Raw genomic sequence first — 13,632 nt, forward strand, 5'->3', positions numbered from 1 at the left:
CAAGACACTCCCTGAGAAATGCTTGCATGTTAAATTGGCCACAACTGTGACCCAGGATAAGGCGCTTCTTAAGACACCCCAGCTCCATCTTAATAACTGCCATCTTAGTAAAGCTACCCTAAAATTCATAGCACACTTCACGACTTTTCATAAAAATACGATTGAAATGGGTGCATTAAGCTTTCACGTGTTAAACCTGTCTTCCTTCTTTTTAAGAAAATAACCCAAATTATTAACCCTCCAAATAATATATACATACACACACCGTTCCTATTTGAAAGTCCGAAATATTTTAAGGATTTAACTCAGCTGCAAAGTTATGATTCCTTCTCCTGCCTTACAATATTTATTGATTTGCTGGGATCCACAGATTTCCCCACTATGAAGTTAGTGAAGTTTTAGAGTACAACCAAGGCATCCTAATCTTCCATAGCTGTGAAAACCTTCTTACTAATTACTTTCTCACCCCCTGCAAAAAGAGTCAAGACATCAGGATTGCTATAAAAAAAATCTTGATTTTTTTTACCAAATATATATATATATATATATAAACTGTATATATTATACATCCATATAAAAGAACAAAAATTGAGAACCATTCCGGTAAATTATATATAAAAAAATTAAAACATAAAAAAACATTTCATGTCTGTCTCTGAGATGACTCAAACGTGACTTTGGTCCCCCTGCCATTCAGGAGGAACCGAGCACAGCCCCCCACAGAGGGCAAGGAAGGCAGACGCTGCTCATAAACCAGCATCTTGGAATGCAGCAGAATTATCTTTGGCCCAACCACCAATCTTCTTCCATTATCTGGTAGTCAGGAAAGAGGAAACAAAAGATGAGGGAGTTTGACTTGTGCGCGCAGTAGATGAATCCTGAGCAAAATCCTGGAAAGTTGGAGATATCCTCTTATATACAGTAAACTGAAATAATATAAAGTATAAAGAAGGACACAATTGCAATGTAGCTAATAATTCAGTACCATTGGAAAGAGAGGTGAAAAAAGACAAAATGTCCTCTAGGTAAAGCAACAGTACCTCTACAACTTGTATAAAAGTTTTTTTAAAAAGTTTCCCTTTTAGACCCATAAAAAGACACACATACAAAGACTTATGAAAGTAATCACTACAGCTGCTCCACCCACGCGGAATCTGGAACCTGGGGACTCAATATTATCTCCTTTTCGCTTTCCCTCCACAGAAATAAGATTGGAGCATATTCTCATCCCTCGACTTTTCAGTCAGGATACTTCCAAACATCAGGCTTATTTATGTGCATTTATGTACATGCTTTCGGTTCCCTCCATTTCTTCTTGTCACCTGGGCAGCTGTCCAGTGCTTCAGAGACCTGGAAATAAGAGGAAAAGGATTTTAGTCTCTCATTCCAATCTCTGAAGAATAGATCGCACACACACCCCTCTTCATTATCTCTTGGGGGGTTTCCAGCTTTCCTGGGGATATATAATTCTGCCTCTTCACACCATATACACGTCTGAGATTAATCCATCAGCATCCATGCATGTTTTTTTCCCCCTGTGCCAGATTTTACATCCCTGTCCTAGCAAATGATATTTTTGAACCCATGGAAATGACGAAACAGCTGGCAATTCAAAACTAATGGAGAAATTATGAGAAGTCGTATTGTCATTATACTCTTCAATGAGGGGCCCTTGGTGCTCTCTGAGCTTGGCTTTTGTCTTATCACCCAAAGTAGGTAACGTGGTGAAACGTCTGAAAGGCAACAACTAAGCTCAGAGAGCTCCAAGAATCCCTCATTTCAGCCCTGAGTGACAAACCTTCCCCTTTATCAGGAGTCTTTAATAACATTACTTGGGAAAAAGGGAGAAATTCTGAGAACTGTACAGATTACTGATGCATTTTTTTAAAAATGACTAAAACCACCCCAATCATTCCCCCTCAGTTTGCCCTTCCATCACGTCACTCATCATCTTGAGAAGAGCCACTTAATGAGAAAAACTGTTCGTTGTCCCAGGCATATTGCAAAGAGAGCTTAGAGCTGGGGTGTCAAACTCGATTTCACAGAGGGCCGCTTGATCTTAGGGGGGCATTTGATCTTAGGGGGTTGTTTGATCTTTGGGGGGGGGGGCTGGGGTGGGCATGGCCAGCTTGACATCACTCCTGTTGGGGGCACCTGTGGTGGCCTGAGTACTCTGCCATTGAAAATGGGCTCCCGAGCTGTTTTCAGCTGCAAGGGTCTCCTGTAACCCTCAGCCAGCGAAAACAGAGCTCGGGAGGGCTGGCAGAGGCACCTCAGGTTGGCCCTTCACTGTTCCCAGGGTGGCCTATGGGCCAGTTCTAAGCACCTCATGGGCCAGATCTGGCCCCTGGGCCTTGACTTTGACACCTCTGGCTTAGAGCAAGGATCCCATCCTGGGCCATATCAGGATTTTGTTTGCACTTGGGGAGGCGGGGGAGGGGCCTAGTCATTGCTGCCGACTGTGTGGATGGGGCTGGGGTAGGCTGGGGCTGCAGAGGCCAGGCCCTCGGCATTTCCAGGATAGCTCCACGGGACAATTCTGGGCCTATCACGGGCCGAATCCACAGGAAAATTCTGGGCCTATCACAGGCCATGTGTTTGACACCACTGGCTTAGAGGCATGCTTGGTTCAGAGAACGTATAAGTGGATCCAACAACTAAAAGCCCCAAGAAACCAACCAGTCACCCCAATTATCTTTTAAGCACAATCAAATTCAGACTCAGAATAAGGGTTCCTGCCAAGATAGCCCATTTTTGCTCATCGTTGATTGACTTTTTCTAACACACTGTTGCTGACCTCCAAACAAAACCTTGTTCCCCATCCACACTTACCACTAGGTCGTTCACAAGCTGCTCCTTCCTTCTCATGGGCCAAGTTGAAGCGATTCTGTTCTGCAGCCAGTCCATTAGATTCAGGGCTGCTACTTCGCAAAGGGCTGGCGATACCCTCCGGCTGCATTTGGAAAGCCATTTCTAGATGCTCCTGGGCTACCCTCAGGTGTTTACGCAGTCGCTCCAATTCGTGGCTGGGGAGTCTTGATGCCACCGGGTAACGCTCGGCAGCCATCCTCTCCCCCCTGTAACCCAATTTCTCCTTGGTCAATTGGCCCTTGGAGGGATGTTTCTTCAGAGAGTGGTAGGTTGGAGGTGCAGAGGGATCCTTCTGAGCATACTGGGGCTTTGGGGGTGGAGCATCGTCCTTAAGGCCACGGAGTGCATCCCGGATCCCCCCACAGCCCAGGTGGAAGAGTTCACAGATACTGAGAAGCAGGCAGAGCCCACTCACAGCATACATGATAAGGAGGAAGATGGTTTTCTCAGTGGGGCGAGAGACAAAGCAATCCACGGTGTGAGGGCAGGGGCTGCTTTTGCATATATATGAGGGGTTAACCTCAAACTGGTAGAGCATATATTGCCCCATCAGAAAGCCCACCTCAAAAGCCGAACGGGCCAGCAGCTGCAGCACATATGCTGTCATCAAACCATCCTTTTTGATGCGCCGGCGGCCATCATGTTTCTGGCTCTCAGGCTCCTTCACCTCCTTCTCAGGCTCAATCTCCTCAAAGATCATGGGGTCCTCCTCCCCATTGTCCTCTGCCTCCTCATAATCACGGGCAGCACCATGTCGCACCACAGGTGCCCGTCTTTTTCGAGGAGGTTGGCGTGAAAGCCGGTGCAGCGCAAAGCCCAGGTACATCACTGAGGGTGTAGCTATCATAATGATCTGGAAAATCCAAAAACGGACATGCGAAAGGGGGGCAAAGGAATCATAGCAGACATTTTCACAGCCTGGCTGCTGTGTATTGCAGACAAACTTGCTCTGTTCATCGTAGTAGATGGACTCGCCACCGACAGCAGTCAAGACAATGCGGAAGACAATCAACACTGTCAGCCACACCTTTCCCACAAAAGTTGAATGCTGGTTGATCTCCTCAAGGAGGCGAGTCAGGAAGCTCCAGCTCATTTTGGCTCAGCGTAGGCCTGCAGCCAAGATACACAATAGGCAAAAGGTTAAACTGAGAAAAATTTGTCGGGATTATCCCACTCTAGAAGTCAGGGGAAAGGTCCCCTCCTCACCCATCTCCAGCCACCCCTGAAAGCATAGAGCATTAGGAAAACCGAAATAACAAAATGTTGAGATAAGAAAATAAAAGGAAAACAGTAAAGGACACAAACAGAGCAATCCTGGAATGATAACAATAGGGAGAGGCAGCCTTATGACCTGTATAGGACAAATATGTTCTTTTTTCCTTCTTTTCCTTTCATCTCTCACCGCCCACAATAATAAGAATTAACTGCAGAAATGTCAGAATTGATGAATCTCAGAGAAATGCTAGGGGTGATGTCAGCAGAGAATGGGGCTTATGAATCTTTGATCTATGACCTTCTTTGACAAAACACAATTCCAGAGGACTTTATTTTAATCCCTAAAAGCAATGAAACAACAGCACTTTTCTAATGTTGCATGACAGAAATCCCCAGGAACACATGTGCCATCCTACCCCAAAGGTGCCTTTGTCAGCAGCACTTTCTATCACACGCATGGCCCCATCTATAACATCTGGAGGGAAATAAATACATGGCCTTTGCTACTACTTTAAAACTTCCTTCCTTTCTTTTAACAAAACTATGTAACATCAGCGCCAAAACTGAATTTGTTTGTTTATAAATTATTGAAGGCAATAACTTCAAGGTTTTTTTCCAAATGCTATTAAGAAAACTTTCCCAGGAAATTCAAGAGTTTTAGATTCTGAACTTTTCCTCTGAATCCTCATGGGCTTCAGAACATGAACTGAAATACTTGCTCTCTTGTTTCTTGATTTCAAGTGCGTATTTTTCAAAGGCAAATCAGTTGCATTCAAATGCTACAGTGGGGTTCCCAAACCTTTTCTTTGGAATTGGTTTTTTTAATAGGTAACATTTCAGGAGACACCAACTACAAGACCTCAGTGGAACCACTTGACATAAGATTTTTGACAAGAGCCACTAAATTCATTGAAATTCACATCCAGGAAAAGTAAACAGTAAACAACTTCCAATATTGGAATAAAATTCCAATACACTAGCATGGACTAATTTTAGTACAGGACTAATTTTATTTATAAATAAATGTAGAGAGATTATATATTAGCTAAAAAAAATCTTAAAACTTACCCTTGGAAACAAAGAATTTAATCCATATTTATCCAAACACAATTTCTACTTAGAAGATGAGGAAATTCTCAGATTTGAAAATGGATTTTCCCCAATCTTCCCAGTATCTTTCTCCAGACTTTCAGAAACCCCTGAAGCCAAATGACATCAAACTTAGCTTCATTTCCTTAAAAAATTTAACCTCACCTTTGAAAACCTCTCTAATGATGTGCCAATTGAACACCACACAATCTCCACAGCAATTGAATACATTACTTTTTAAATATGTACTAGCAGTATCTTGCATATGAACATACATACACACACACACACAACAAAAAACACATGAGGCAAAAGAGACAAAAAGAGATGCAAAACTGGCCATGGATTCTTATCAGTTTGACATATATTAGCTACCATACATTGTTTAAAAGGTGGCAATTTATCACCCTCAGAATAGACTAAGAAAGCAACTGTTCTTTCTCTCCCTCTCACAGTTCATAGATTCAGCTCAAAGCAAATTGAGTGTCAGATGAAGTATCAGAAAAGTCTTCTATCACTACTGGCAGCTTCAAGGAATCCAACTTGGGTTGGGATACCACACCTAGGAGAAGGCACCTCTCTTCAAATCCTCATCTAAGCTTTCTCTCCCAAATTAATATCTCTAAAGCAGGGCTGTCAAACTCATGGCCCTGGAGCCGGATGCACCACGGGCTAGCCACGCCCACACTCAATTTAGTGAAAGGGGGGATCACGATATGTCACGTGATTGTGCCATGATGACACGAGTTTGACATCCTTGCTCTAAAGCAGTGGTTCTCAACCTTCCCAACGCCGCGACCCTTTAATGCTGTGGTAACCCCCAACCATAAAATTATTTTCGTTGCTACTTCATAACTGTAATTTTGCTACTGTTATGAATCATAATGTAAATATCTGATATGCAGGATGTATTTTCACTATTACAAATTGAATATAATTAAAGCATAGTGATTAATCACAAAAACAATATGTAATTATATATTGTGAAATATTTATTTCTAATTACAAATAAATGAAATTTTGTCTTGAAGCATGATGTAGCATGGGTAACAGTCTTAATATAACAACAGTAAACTACATTGCTACATTTTGCGACAATATGCGCAATGTGAAATAACAGAGCATTGTTCGATGCATCCAACTCGTTGCACAGTTGCACAAAATGTGGTGAAACTCACTTAACAACACTCTTGCTTAGCAACCAAAATTTTGGGCTTAATTGTGGTCTTTTTCTTTCTTTTTTTCTTTCATCTCTCTCTCCCACTTTCTTTTTCTTTTCTTTCTTTCTTCCTTCCTCTCTCTTTCCGTCTGTCTCTGTGTGTGGCTCTGTCTCTCTCTCTCCCTCCCTCTATCTGTCATTCTCTGTGTCTGTCCGTCTGTTTGTATCACTCTGTCTCTTCTCCTTCCTCCCCCCATCTCTATCACTCTGTCTCTCTCTCTCTCTCTCTGTGTGTCTCTCTCTCTCTGTCACTCTGTGTGTGTATGTGTCTGTCTCTCTCACTCACTCAATCACTCACTCTGTCTCTCTCTCTGTGTGTGTGTATCTCTCCCTTCCTTCCTCCCTCCCCCTTTCTGTCTCTCTCTGTCTCTGTGTTTGTCTGTCCGTCTGATTCCCTCCCTCCCTTTCTGTCTCTCTCTCACTCACACACACAGACACACATACTGTGGCCACCTTGTTGAGTGTTCCAATCACATTTGAAACACTCAACAATTGGCCTGCATTTTTGCAGCATTCTGCAACCATAGGACCAAAATATATGGTTAAAAGTACCTGGCAGCATTTTCCCCTGGGGGGCTCCGCAGAACATCCCAAGACCGATACCACCACATCTCCCCTCTTCGGGACCCCGCTGGTCCCCCTCGTATTCTTCATCTTCCAGCCGTGGCCCCACACCATAGAAAACATAGGCACACACACGTCCCGTGCAATTACAGCCGGAGCAGGACCATATCCCCTCTCCCAACTGGCCCTTCCTCCCTTGGAGGGCTTTGGGGGGAAGCTTCTGCAGAAGCCCAGGCAAGTGAGAACAAGTTCCCACCGTTAACGAAGACTCTGAGATTGTAATTGTGCAGGGCGTGCGCATGCCCATGTTTTTCACGGCGTGGGCCCGCAGCTGGAAGGCAAGGAACGTGAAGGGGACCAGCGGGGCCTCGTCCTTCTGAAGGGGACCTGTCCCGAAGGGGGTAGTTGTGGTGGCATCAGTCTTGGGATGTTCTGCGAAGCCCCCAGGGAAAAACACCACAGAGGATGGCTGTTTAACCAGGCAGCTGTCAGAGAGAAGAGGGCAGCATGCACCTGTGTCTTAGGCGACACCTGTGAAAAGGTCGTTCGACCCCCAAAGGGGTCGCGACCCACAGGGTTGAGAACCGCTGCTCTAAAGGAAAAAAACCAGAATGCAGGTGTCTATAAATTTCCTTGCAGCTGGATTCACTGTAAATTTCAACCCTTCCTTCTCTAGAGAATTGTAATCCTTCTCCCCAACAATGCTTTTTTTGCAAATAAGAAAAAGTGTAATTCCAGCACATAGACACCATCTCCCTAAAAACGCATATGTAGACATCACAACATTTCATACATAAGGCTGAAGAGATGTGAAGCAAGTCAACCAAGCTGGACAGAAGCAATCAATTGCAAGGGTGAATTTTCATAGACTTTTCTTTTTCCTGTTCCTTCACTGTCCATTTAGTCCTAAAATCCATGAATGAGGTTTGGCAAAAAAAACTCCTGAGAGTCAGTATGTCTTAGCTGTTGGATGGATGCCACATCCTGGTAGACTGGGATGGGCATGACGCTCCAGTGGTTATGCACAATGAATGTGTCCTGAAGTAAGGGAGGTACTCATAAAAGGATGCCACATAGTAGAAACTGTAATCCTAGGGAATAGTTCTGTTCTTCATTGATGCTTGCTTGCCAAAGTCAAAGGTAGCAAGCTCCCTAATGCTCTGTTTATTGCTTTCACCACTTTAATCTACCTTAATATAATTGAGAATCAACCACAAAGCAGTGAAACCAAGTTTCCAGATGGGGCTAGAGACCTGATCAAGAAGCAAATCAAAACTCTTGACTTTGCCAATTACAAGGAGGTCTAGAATAGATCATCTCAGTTCCACTTGTAACTTCCTCCCCCCTCCCCCAAAGAAATCTCTTTTCAATCAACTGATATGTGAAGTCACTACAAGAGACATATGAGTTGTAGAAAGTTAGCACCCACACCTCTCCTAGAAGAATGAAATATTCTAGAAATATTAAAAAGGCAGAATATTATATTTCCCTGGATGAGAAATGTGTTTTTAAAGAGCAGCTCCCTGCCCCCAGGATATATTTGGTGCACATTAAGACTGGGCCAGCCTATCTACAAGACAATTAGAACTTCAGGTCCAGGGTGATGGGATTAAGACATGACCCTCATGGCATAATAGGATTAGCCCTCTACCAATTTAGCAGCAGGGCTTACTGTATTGCAAAATCACCTCGGGACATTATATCACCCAGCAAGGTTCAACCAAACTTAGCTCAGACAATCTTAGCTATGACCCTTGCATAGCTCCCTGGGAGTCTGACAACCAATAAAAATAAATTTCTTGCACAGCAACAGGAAGCTCAAGGGCAAGGCCCAAGAGAGGGTATAAATACCTTTCTCTTTCCACTCCATGTGTTCAGCTGCACCAGGACTTCAAACCCATGTCATCCTGTTCATCAATAAACCAACTTTCCAATCAGCCTCCATGTATCCAGTGTCTTTCTCCCCACTTGGAACTGAACCCAGATGGATATTTCTTCCAACAGTCATCTACTTCCCAACATGGTGACTGGACGTTATGATTGGATGACTGGAGTAGTTTAAGTGCCTGAGAAGGCAAGGCTTTTCACTGCATTAAGCATGGAAGCTCCAACTATGTAATTTCTTTTACCTTAGGACAAAAGCTCATTGGCTGTCAGTTCTGTATAAGCCCTTCATACATTTTAGCAGTTATGATCTACTCTATCGATCTAAAACAGTCAAATGTAATCATTTAATCCCTGTTGCATTTAATTTGCAATCAGGACAGTTGGATGATAAAGAGCGTCATCTGGAAGTAATGAAACAGAGGCAATGGAAAATGCTTTCATTCTGTACTCTCCTTAATAACAGGAAAATTTGCTTAGGTCTACCCACCCGCTCCATATGATGCTCAAGGACACAATCAGCGCAAGACTTAAAATAGTCTTTTGCTTTGATTTTGTATTTGCATTTTTTTTTCTTATCCTTGAAATGAGAAAAGATCCTCAGTGGTAAAAGAAAGCGACTATTTCTAAACTGTCCATGTTAACAAACAATATATTGGAGAAACATTTTGCTAATGTTACAGTGACAATCCCCAGAGTGTGACCAATTAACTTAATTCAGTGGGTTTAGGGGTAGCATGTTGTCATATAACTTCACAGTAGCACACACAGGGCTGTTTAATCAATGTCATATTTGGAGGTACCTATGCCTGTAGAATGCATTATCAATTGTTCAGAAAACAAATATCTGAATTCATACAAACTCACTTTATTACAGGATTTGGATTCCCCCAATACTTGATTTTTTAAAGTAATAAATGAATAACACATGATGAGTAACACATGAAACATCAGTATTTCCTATTTCCAAACTAAGATGAGTGTTCTACCTTGAATCAATCAGTTTATCACCATTACTATATAATTAAATCCATCTGACTAATCCAACAGGGATATTATCACTTATTTATCTAATCAGCACTAAAGAGCAAAAGTAACAGAAATATAGATGTCTGCCAGAAAATAAGCATAGTAGACTGAAAATAAATTAAAGCACACACAAGGTAATTCAAATGATGGGACAGAGACCACAGTGTCCAAATCAGGTGGGGGGGGGGAGTGAAAGATGAGAAGGACTAACTGAGGCAGGTGAGCAGTATTATCTTACATTCAGATTTTAAATATCTCCTTTAAAGAGAAAGGATATCCTCCTACACTTCATAACTCATCCTTTATAGGCACGTACTGATAACAAAAGCATTCAAAATGCACTGGTTATCAAGATGTATGCAGCTACAAAACACTCAAAAGCATGCTAGTAGGCATTTGGTGTTTACCTATTTAACACTTAATGTTTAATTCTAAAGAAAGCAGGAAATTGATTTGAATCTATTGCTAAAAACCAGCAAAAATGACTTTACCACCAAGCACCCTCTCTCCTTAAGTGACACATCTGAAATGGAGAAAGTTTGCAGATAGCAAACAGTAGAATTTGTGTCTATGAATTGCTGTTTTATTTCCAAGCCACAAGATTGGAAATCTGATTAAATACCTCACTCCCATCTCTGGATGGTAAAACTTGTAGTAAATAAAACAAAGGAGATCCTGGGAGTCCATGTGTCTCCCACCCCAATGCTGGTGGAAACTCCACTTAAACATTTCTATGCAAGGAATATTTTGTGCTCAACTATGCCCAGAAAAGAAAATAATGTAATATGAGAAGGTACCTTCACTGTGAATAGCTGTTTCAGAGCATTCAAAACTCATTTACTTCAAGTTTAACAAATGCACTTTGTACCGGCCCAGCATTATTTTCTTTAAACACACAATGAAAGCACTCAGGAGCTACTTAGCTTCCAAGTGAACTGGGCTTAGGCAGTTTTGCAATTAGTTCATACTCCTTATGGCTAAGAAGAATGAATAGTATGCAGGATCTGAAGATCCAATGAGTCTTTAAAAAAACCTATCATACAAAGTGAATGGAGTCCAACTTCTACGTTTTCTACCTTAAAATGAATACAAGGCTTCATTTACTGTCTACAATTACAAGGCACATTAATAATTGCAGTTTACAATCTGAAATAAGTTCATAACTCTAGCCATTCAAATAAATCTTTTAAGTCCACAAAAAATTATTATATTTCCTGTTAATCTCAATCTTTCAGGCATGTAAGGAAACTACATAAGGATGCCCTAAAGAAAAGGTCAGGAATGTGGAAGATAAAGAATTTTTCTTGTAGCTGCTTTAACAATTTACAACTCCATATCACCAGAGTGGAAAAATTTGTCTCCTCTCCCCTTCATTCTTTCAGGAAGCAACAGCGTTGGGTTTTAAAAAATGATGCAACATCAACAAGATCCCCAGGAAATTTCTTTATCCACCAAACCACAGTTTTGCTACCTGGACAAAAGTAATTTAGATCATTCTGATAAGCCTTGTTTACTTGATCAGATAATAGCATTCGCAAATACCAATTACAGAGTCAGTTTAAGGCCTCTAGAAATACTAATTTGTGCAACTTTCCAAAATCAGGTGATCTCCATGAACCTTCTCCTTCAGTACTTACAGTTCTTAGCCAGCATTGAGGGGCATTTTTCGGCAGAGCTCAAGAAATCTAAATAATACTACTGTAATATAAAAGTTCGAGAGGAAGGGGTGGGGGTTGTAGGAAGCTGCCCAGGATAAAAAATGGTCAATATCCGCCATGTGGCTGGAGCCAAGAAACAACATCAGAGAACCAGCTGGCTTAGACTGCTGCCCAAAAGAACAGACACAACTTGCCAAGTAAGTGAGAAGCCGACTTTCTTAGCCAATATACCTCCATCAGAGGTAGCAAATCCCACGTGGGTATAATCTAAAGAGTTGGTCATTATACCCAACTTTTTTCATCCTTAATTACCATATATAATTTAAAGTATTGACTGCCAACGGGCACTTCCTATCAAAATGGGGCAAATATATACTTCATAATACATGAAACACTTAACTACTTCGAAGCCCCAGGTATATCACTCTGCCCACTCTCTCATTAAGCCTTTAAAAAAAATCTCGTTCCAAAGTAATTTTGTTTCCCAGTGGAAACTCGGACTGATTAAAAATAAGCTTGGTTTAATGCTTTATGGGAAATTAGGGGCAAGGGAAGGAAGGTACCAGGATCCTGAACAAAATAGGAGGGTCGCTTAATGGGCAGCCCAAAATCAGAATCTGGGTAGAGGAACGGCACTATGATCACGGCTCGAAACAATGCATTTTCCAAGAACAGCATTACTGTCTCGCACAAAGGAACTCAACCAAAGCCTTCCATGCATAACGGGAGAATGCATGGAAGGGCAACCACCCAGAAACCGAGAAGGAGGGAAAGGCCATGAATTCGATCCTGGAGAAGGGGTGTGTGTGCTCTAATTCCTAAGAAACCCTAAACACGACACCACCACCCCTCCCGCCACCCTTCTATTTCCCTCCCCGGGAATTCAATATTGGCGTCAGAGCCTCACTACGCGAGTATCGGGAGTGGGCTCCTTGCAGAAGAGCCGCGTGGCTCGAGAAGACAGGACACCCCTTACCCTCAACCCAATCCATCCCGACAGGGTCCCCACCCCCCGGCACCCTGGAAGCCCACTTACTGGATATCCGCCCGGCGAATCTCACAAAGACGCGCGCCCTGGTGCAATTCCTCTTCTCCCGCCCGCCCAAACAAAGGGCTACAAACGGTCACCGCCCCCAGCCTCCTCAGCTCCGCCTCCAGGACGACCCCCGCCCCTTTTCCCTCCGCTAGAGTATCCGAAGGCGGCTGATGGAGGTGAGCGGGCAAAAAGCCCGCGTGCTTCCAAGGGAGTGTTATACACGTGGACAGATATTCCCCACCCCATTTAAGTGCGGCTCGCCGCCTTTATCTATCTAGCGGCGCCGGAGAAGAAAACAAAACTGTCCTTTAAGGAAAGGAGACGGTTCTTTACAGGGCGAAAGCTGAGACGCGCTCTGGTTTTCTTGGCGGAGGGGGAAGAGGTGGGGTTGCCAATACTTGCAACCAGTTAGGCGGCATTGCAGAACCTAGTGAGTCACGCGTGCCGTCGGCCAAAGCAAGAAGGATGTCGGTGCGGGCGACAGTAACCTAAAAGTGTTGGAGATCGCGTTCCTAAGAATTGTGGAAATGACTAATAAATCTCTCGCCCTGGGAAAACCACGTGCAAGAGAAATCCCGAAAGTGTTTTTCCAAAAGGCAATTGAAAAACACTGCCTTTTGGAAAAGCAGCTTTGGGATAACCCTGACCTTGGATGATTGAGAATCTCCATAGACGTGCAAGACAAAGTTGCACCGCAGAGAGGCCGGACAGTTTACCCCCCCTGTCGATTTCAGGAGGTGTAGTAATCGCGAACGCGCGGGGTAGAAGTGAGCACCCACCCGGCAACAGTGATCCTGTTTAGCTGCAACTGCTCTCCTGCTCGTGGCGTTCCTTGTTCAGAAAGACTGGTTGAGCTAGTATAGATGGGACTCCCTAGGTCCCTTGCCGCATTAGCACAGGAGCAAAGTAACCGAAAGAGCAAACAACCAAACCTTCGGGCTTGTTAAAGGATCTGATATAACGAACCGGTCAGACCGTGGATTCTTTTCGAAAGCAAGAGGACTTGGGAACACCAATACCTTTTCCATTCTGCAATGCAAATATTGTCAGAAACGGACCTACGATTG

At 43.1% G+C, this 13,632-nt stretch overlaps 1 protein-coding gene across 2 annotated transcripts; it reads right to left on the minus strand.

Moving 5' to 3' along the window:
• Positions 1-495: 495 nt before the first annotated feature.
• LOC106545938 (gap junction gamma-1 protein) lies at positions 496-12,898 on the minus strand. 2 transcript variants are annotated; one of them, XM_087713427.1, is made up of 3 exons: positions 12,807-12,898; positions 2,833-3,981; positions 496-1,350 (listed from the first exon to the last, which is right to left on the minus strand). In XM_087713427.1, exons 2-3 carry the CDS (start codon positions 3,962-3,964, stop codon positions 1,343-1,345), a joined length of 1,140 nt encoding a protein of 379 aa, XP_087569553.1. In that variant the 5' UTR covers positions 3,965-3,981; positions 12,807-12,898; the 3' UTR covers positions 496-1,342. The 2 variants fall into 2 exon arrangements, with proteins under 2 accessions (XP_087569553.1, XP_013918140.2); XM_014062665.2 differs by lacking the exon at positions 12,807-12,898 and adding an exon at positions 12,566-12,775.
• Between the last annotated feature and the right edge of the window lie 734 nt (positions 12,899-13,632).

Source organism: Thamnophis sirtalis, unplaced genomic scaffold, assembly GCF_051295495.1.
Source record: "Thamnophis sirtalis isolate CommonGarterSnake01/CBP01778 unplaced genomic scaffold, rThaSir2_p1.2 scaffold_1, whole genome shotgun sequence".
In the NCBI taxonomy this organism is placed as follows: Eukaryota; Metazoa; Chordata; class Lepidosauria; order Squamata; family Natricidae; genus Thamnophis; species Thamnophis sirtalis.

What these genes read in the sequence shown, in the direction of transcription:
- LOC106545938 (XM_087713427.1), bottom strand. Translation starts at nt 3,964, where the DNA reads ATGAGCTGGAGCTTCCTGACTCGCCTCCTTGAGGAGATCAACCAGCAT.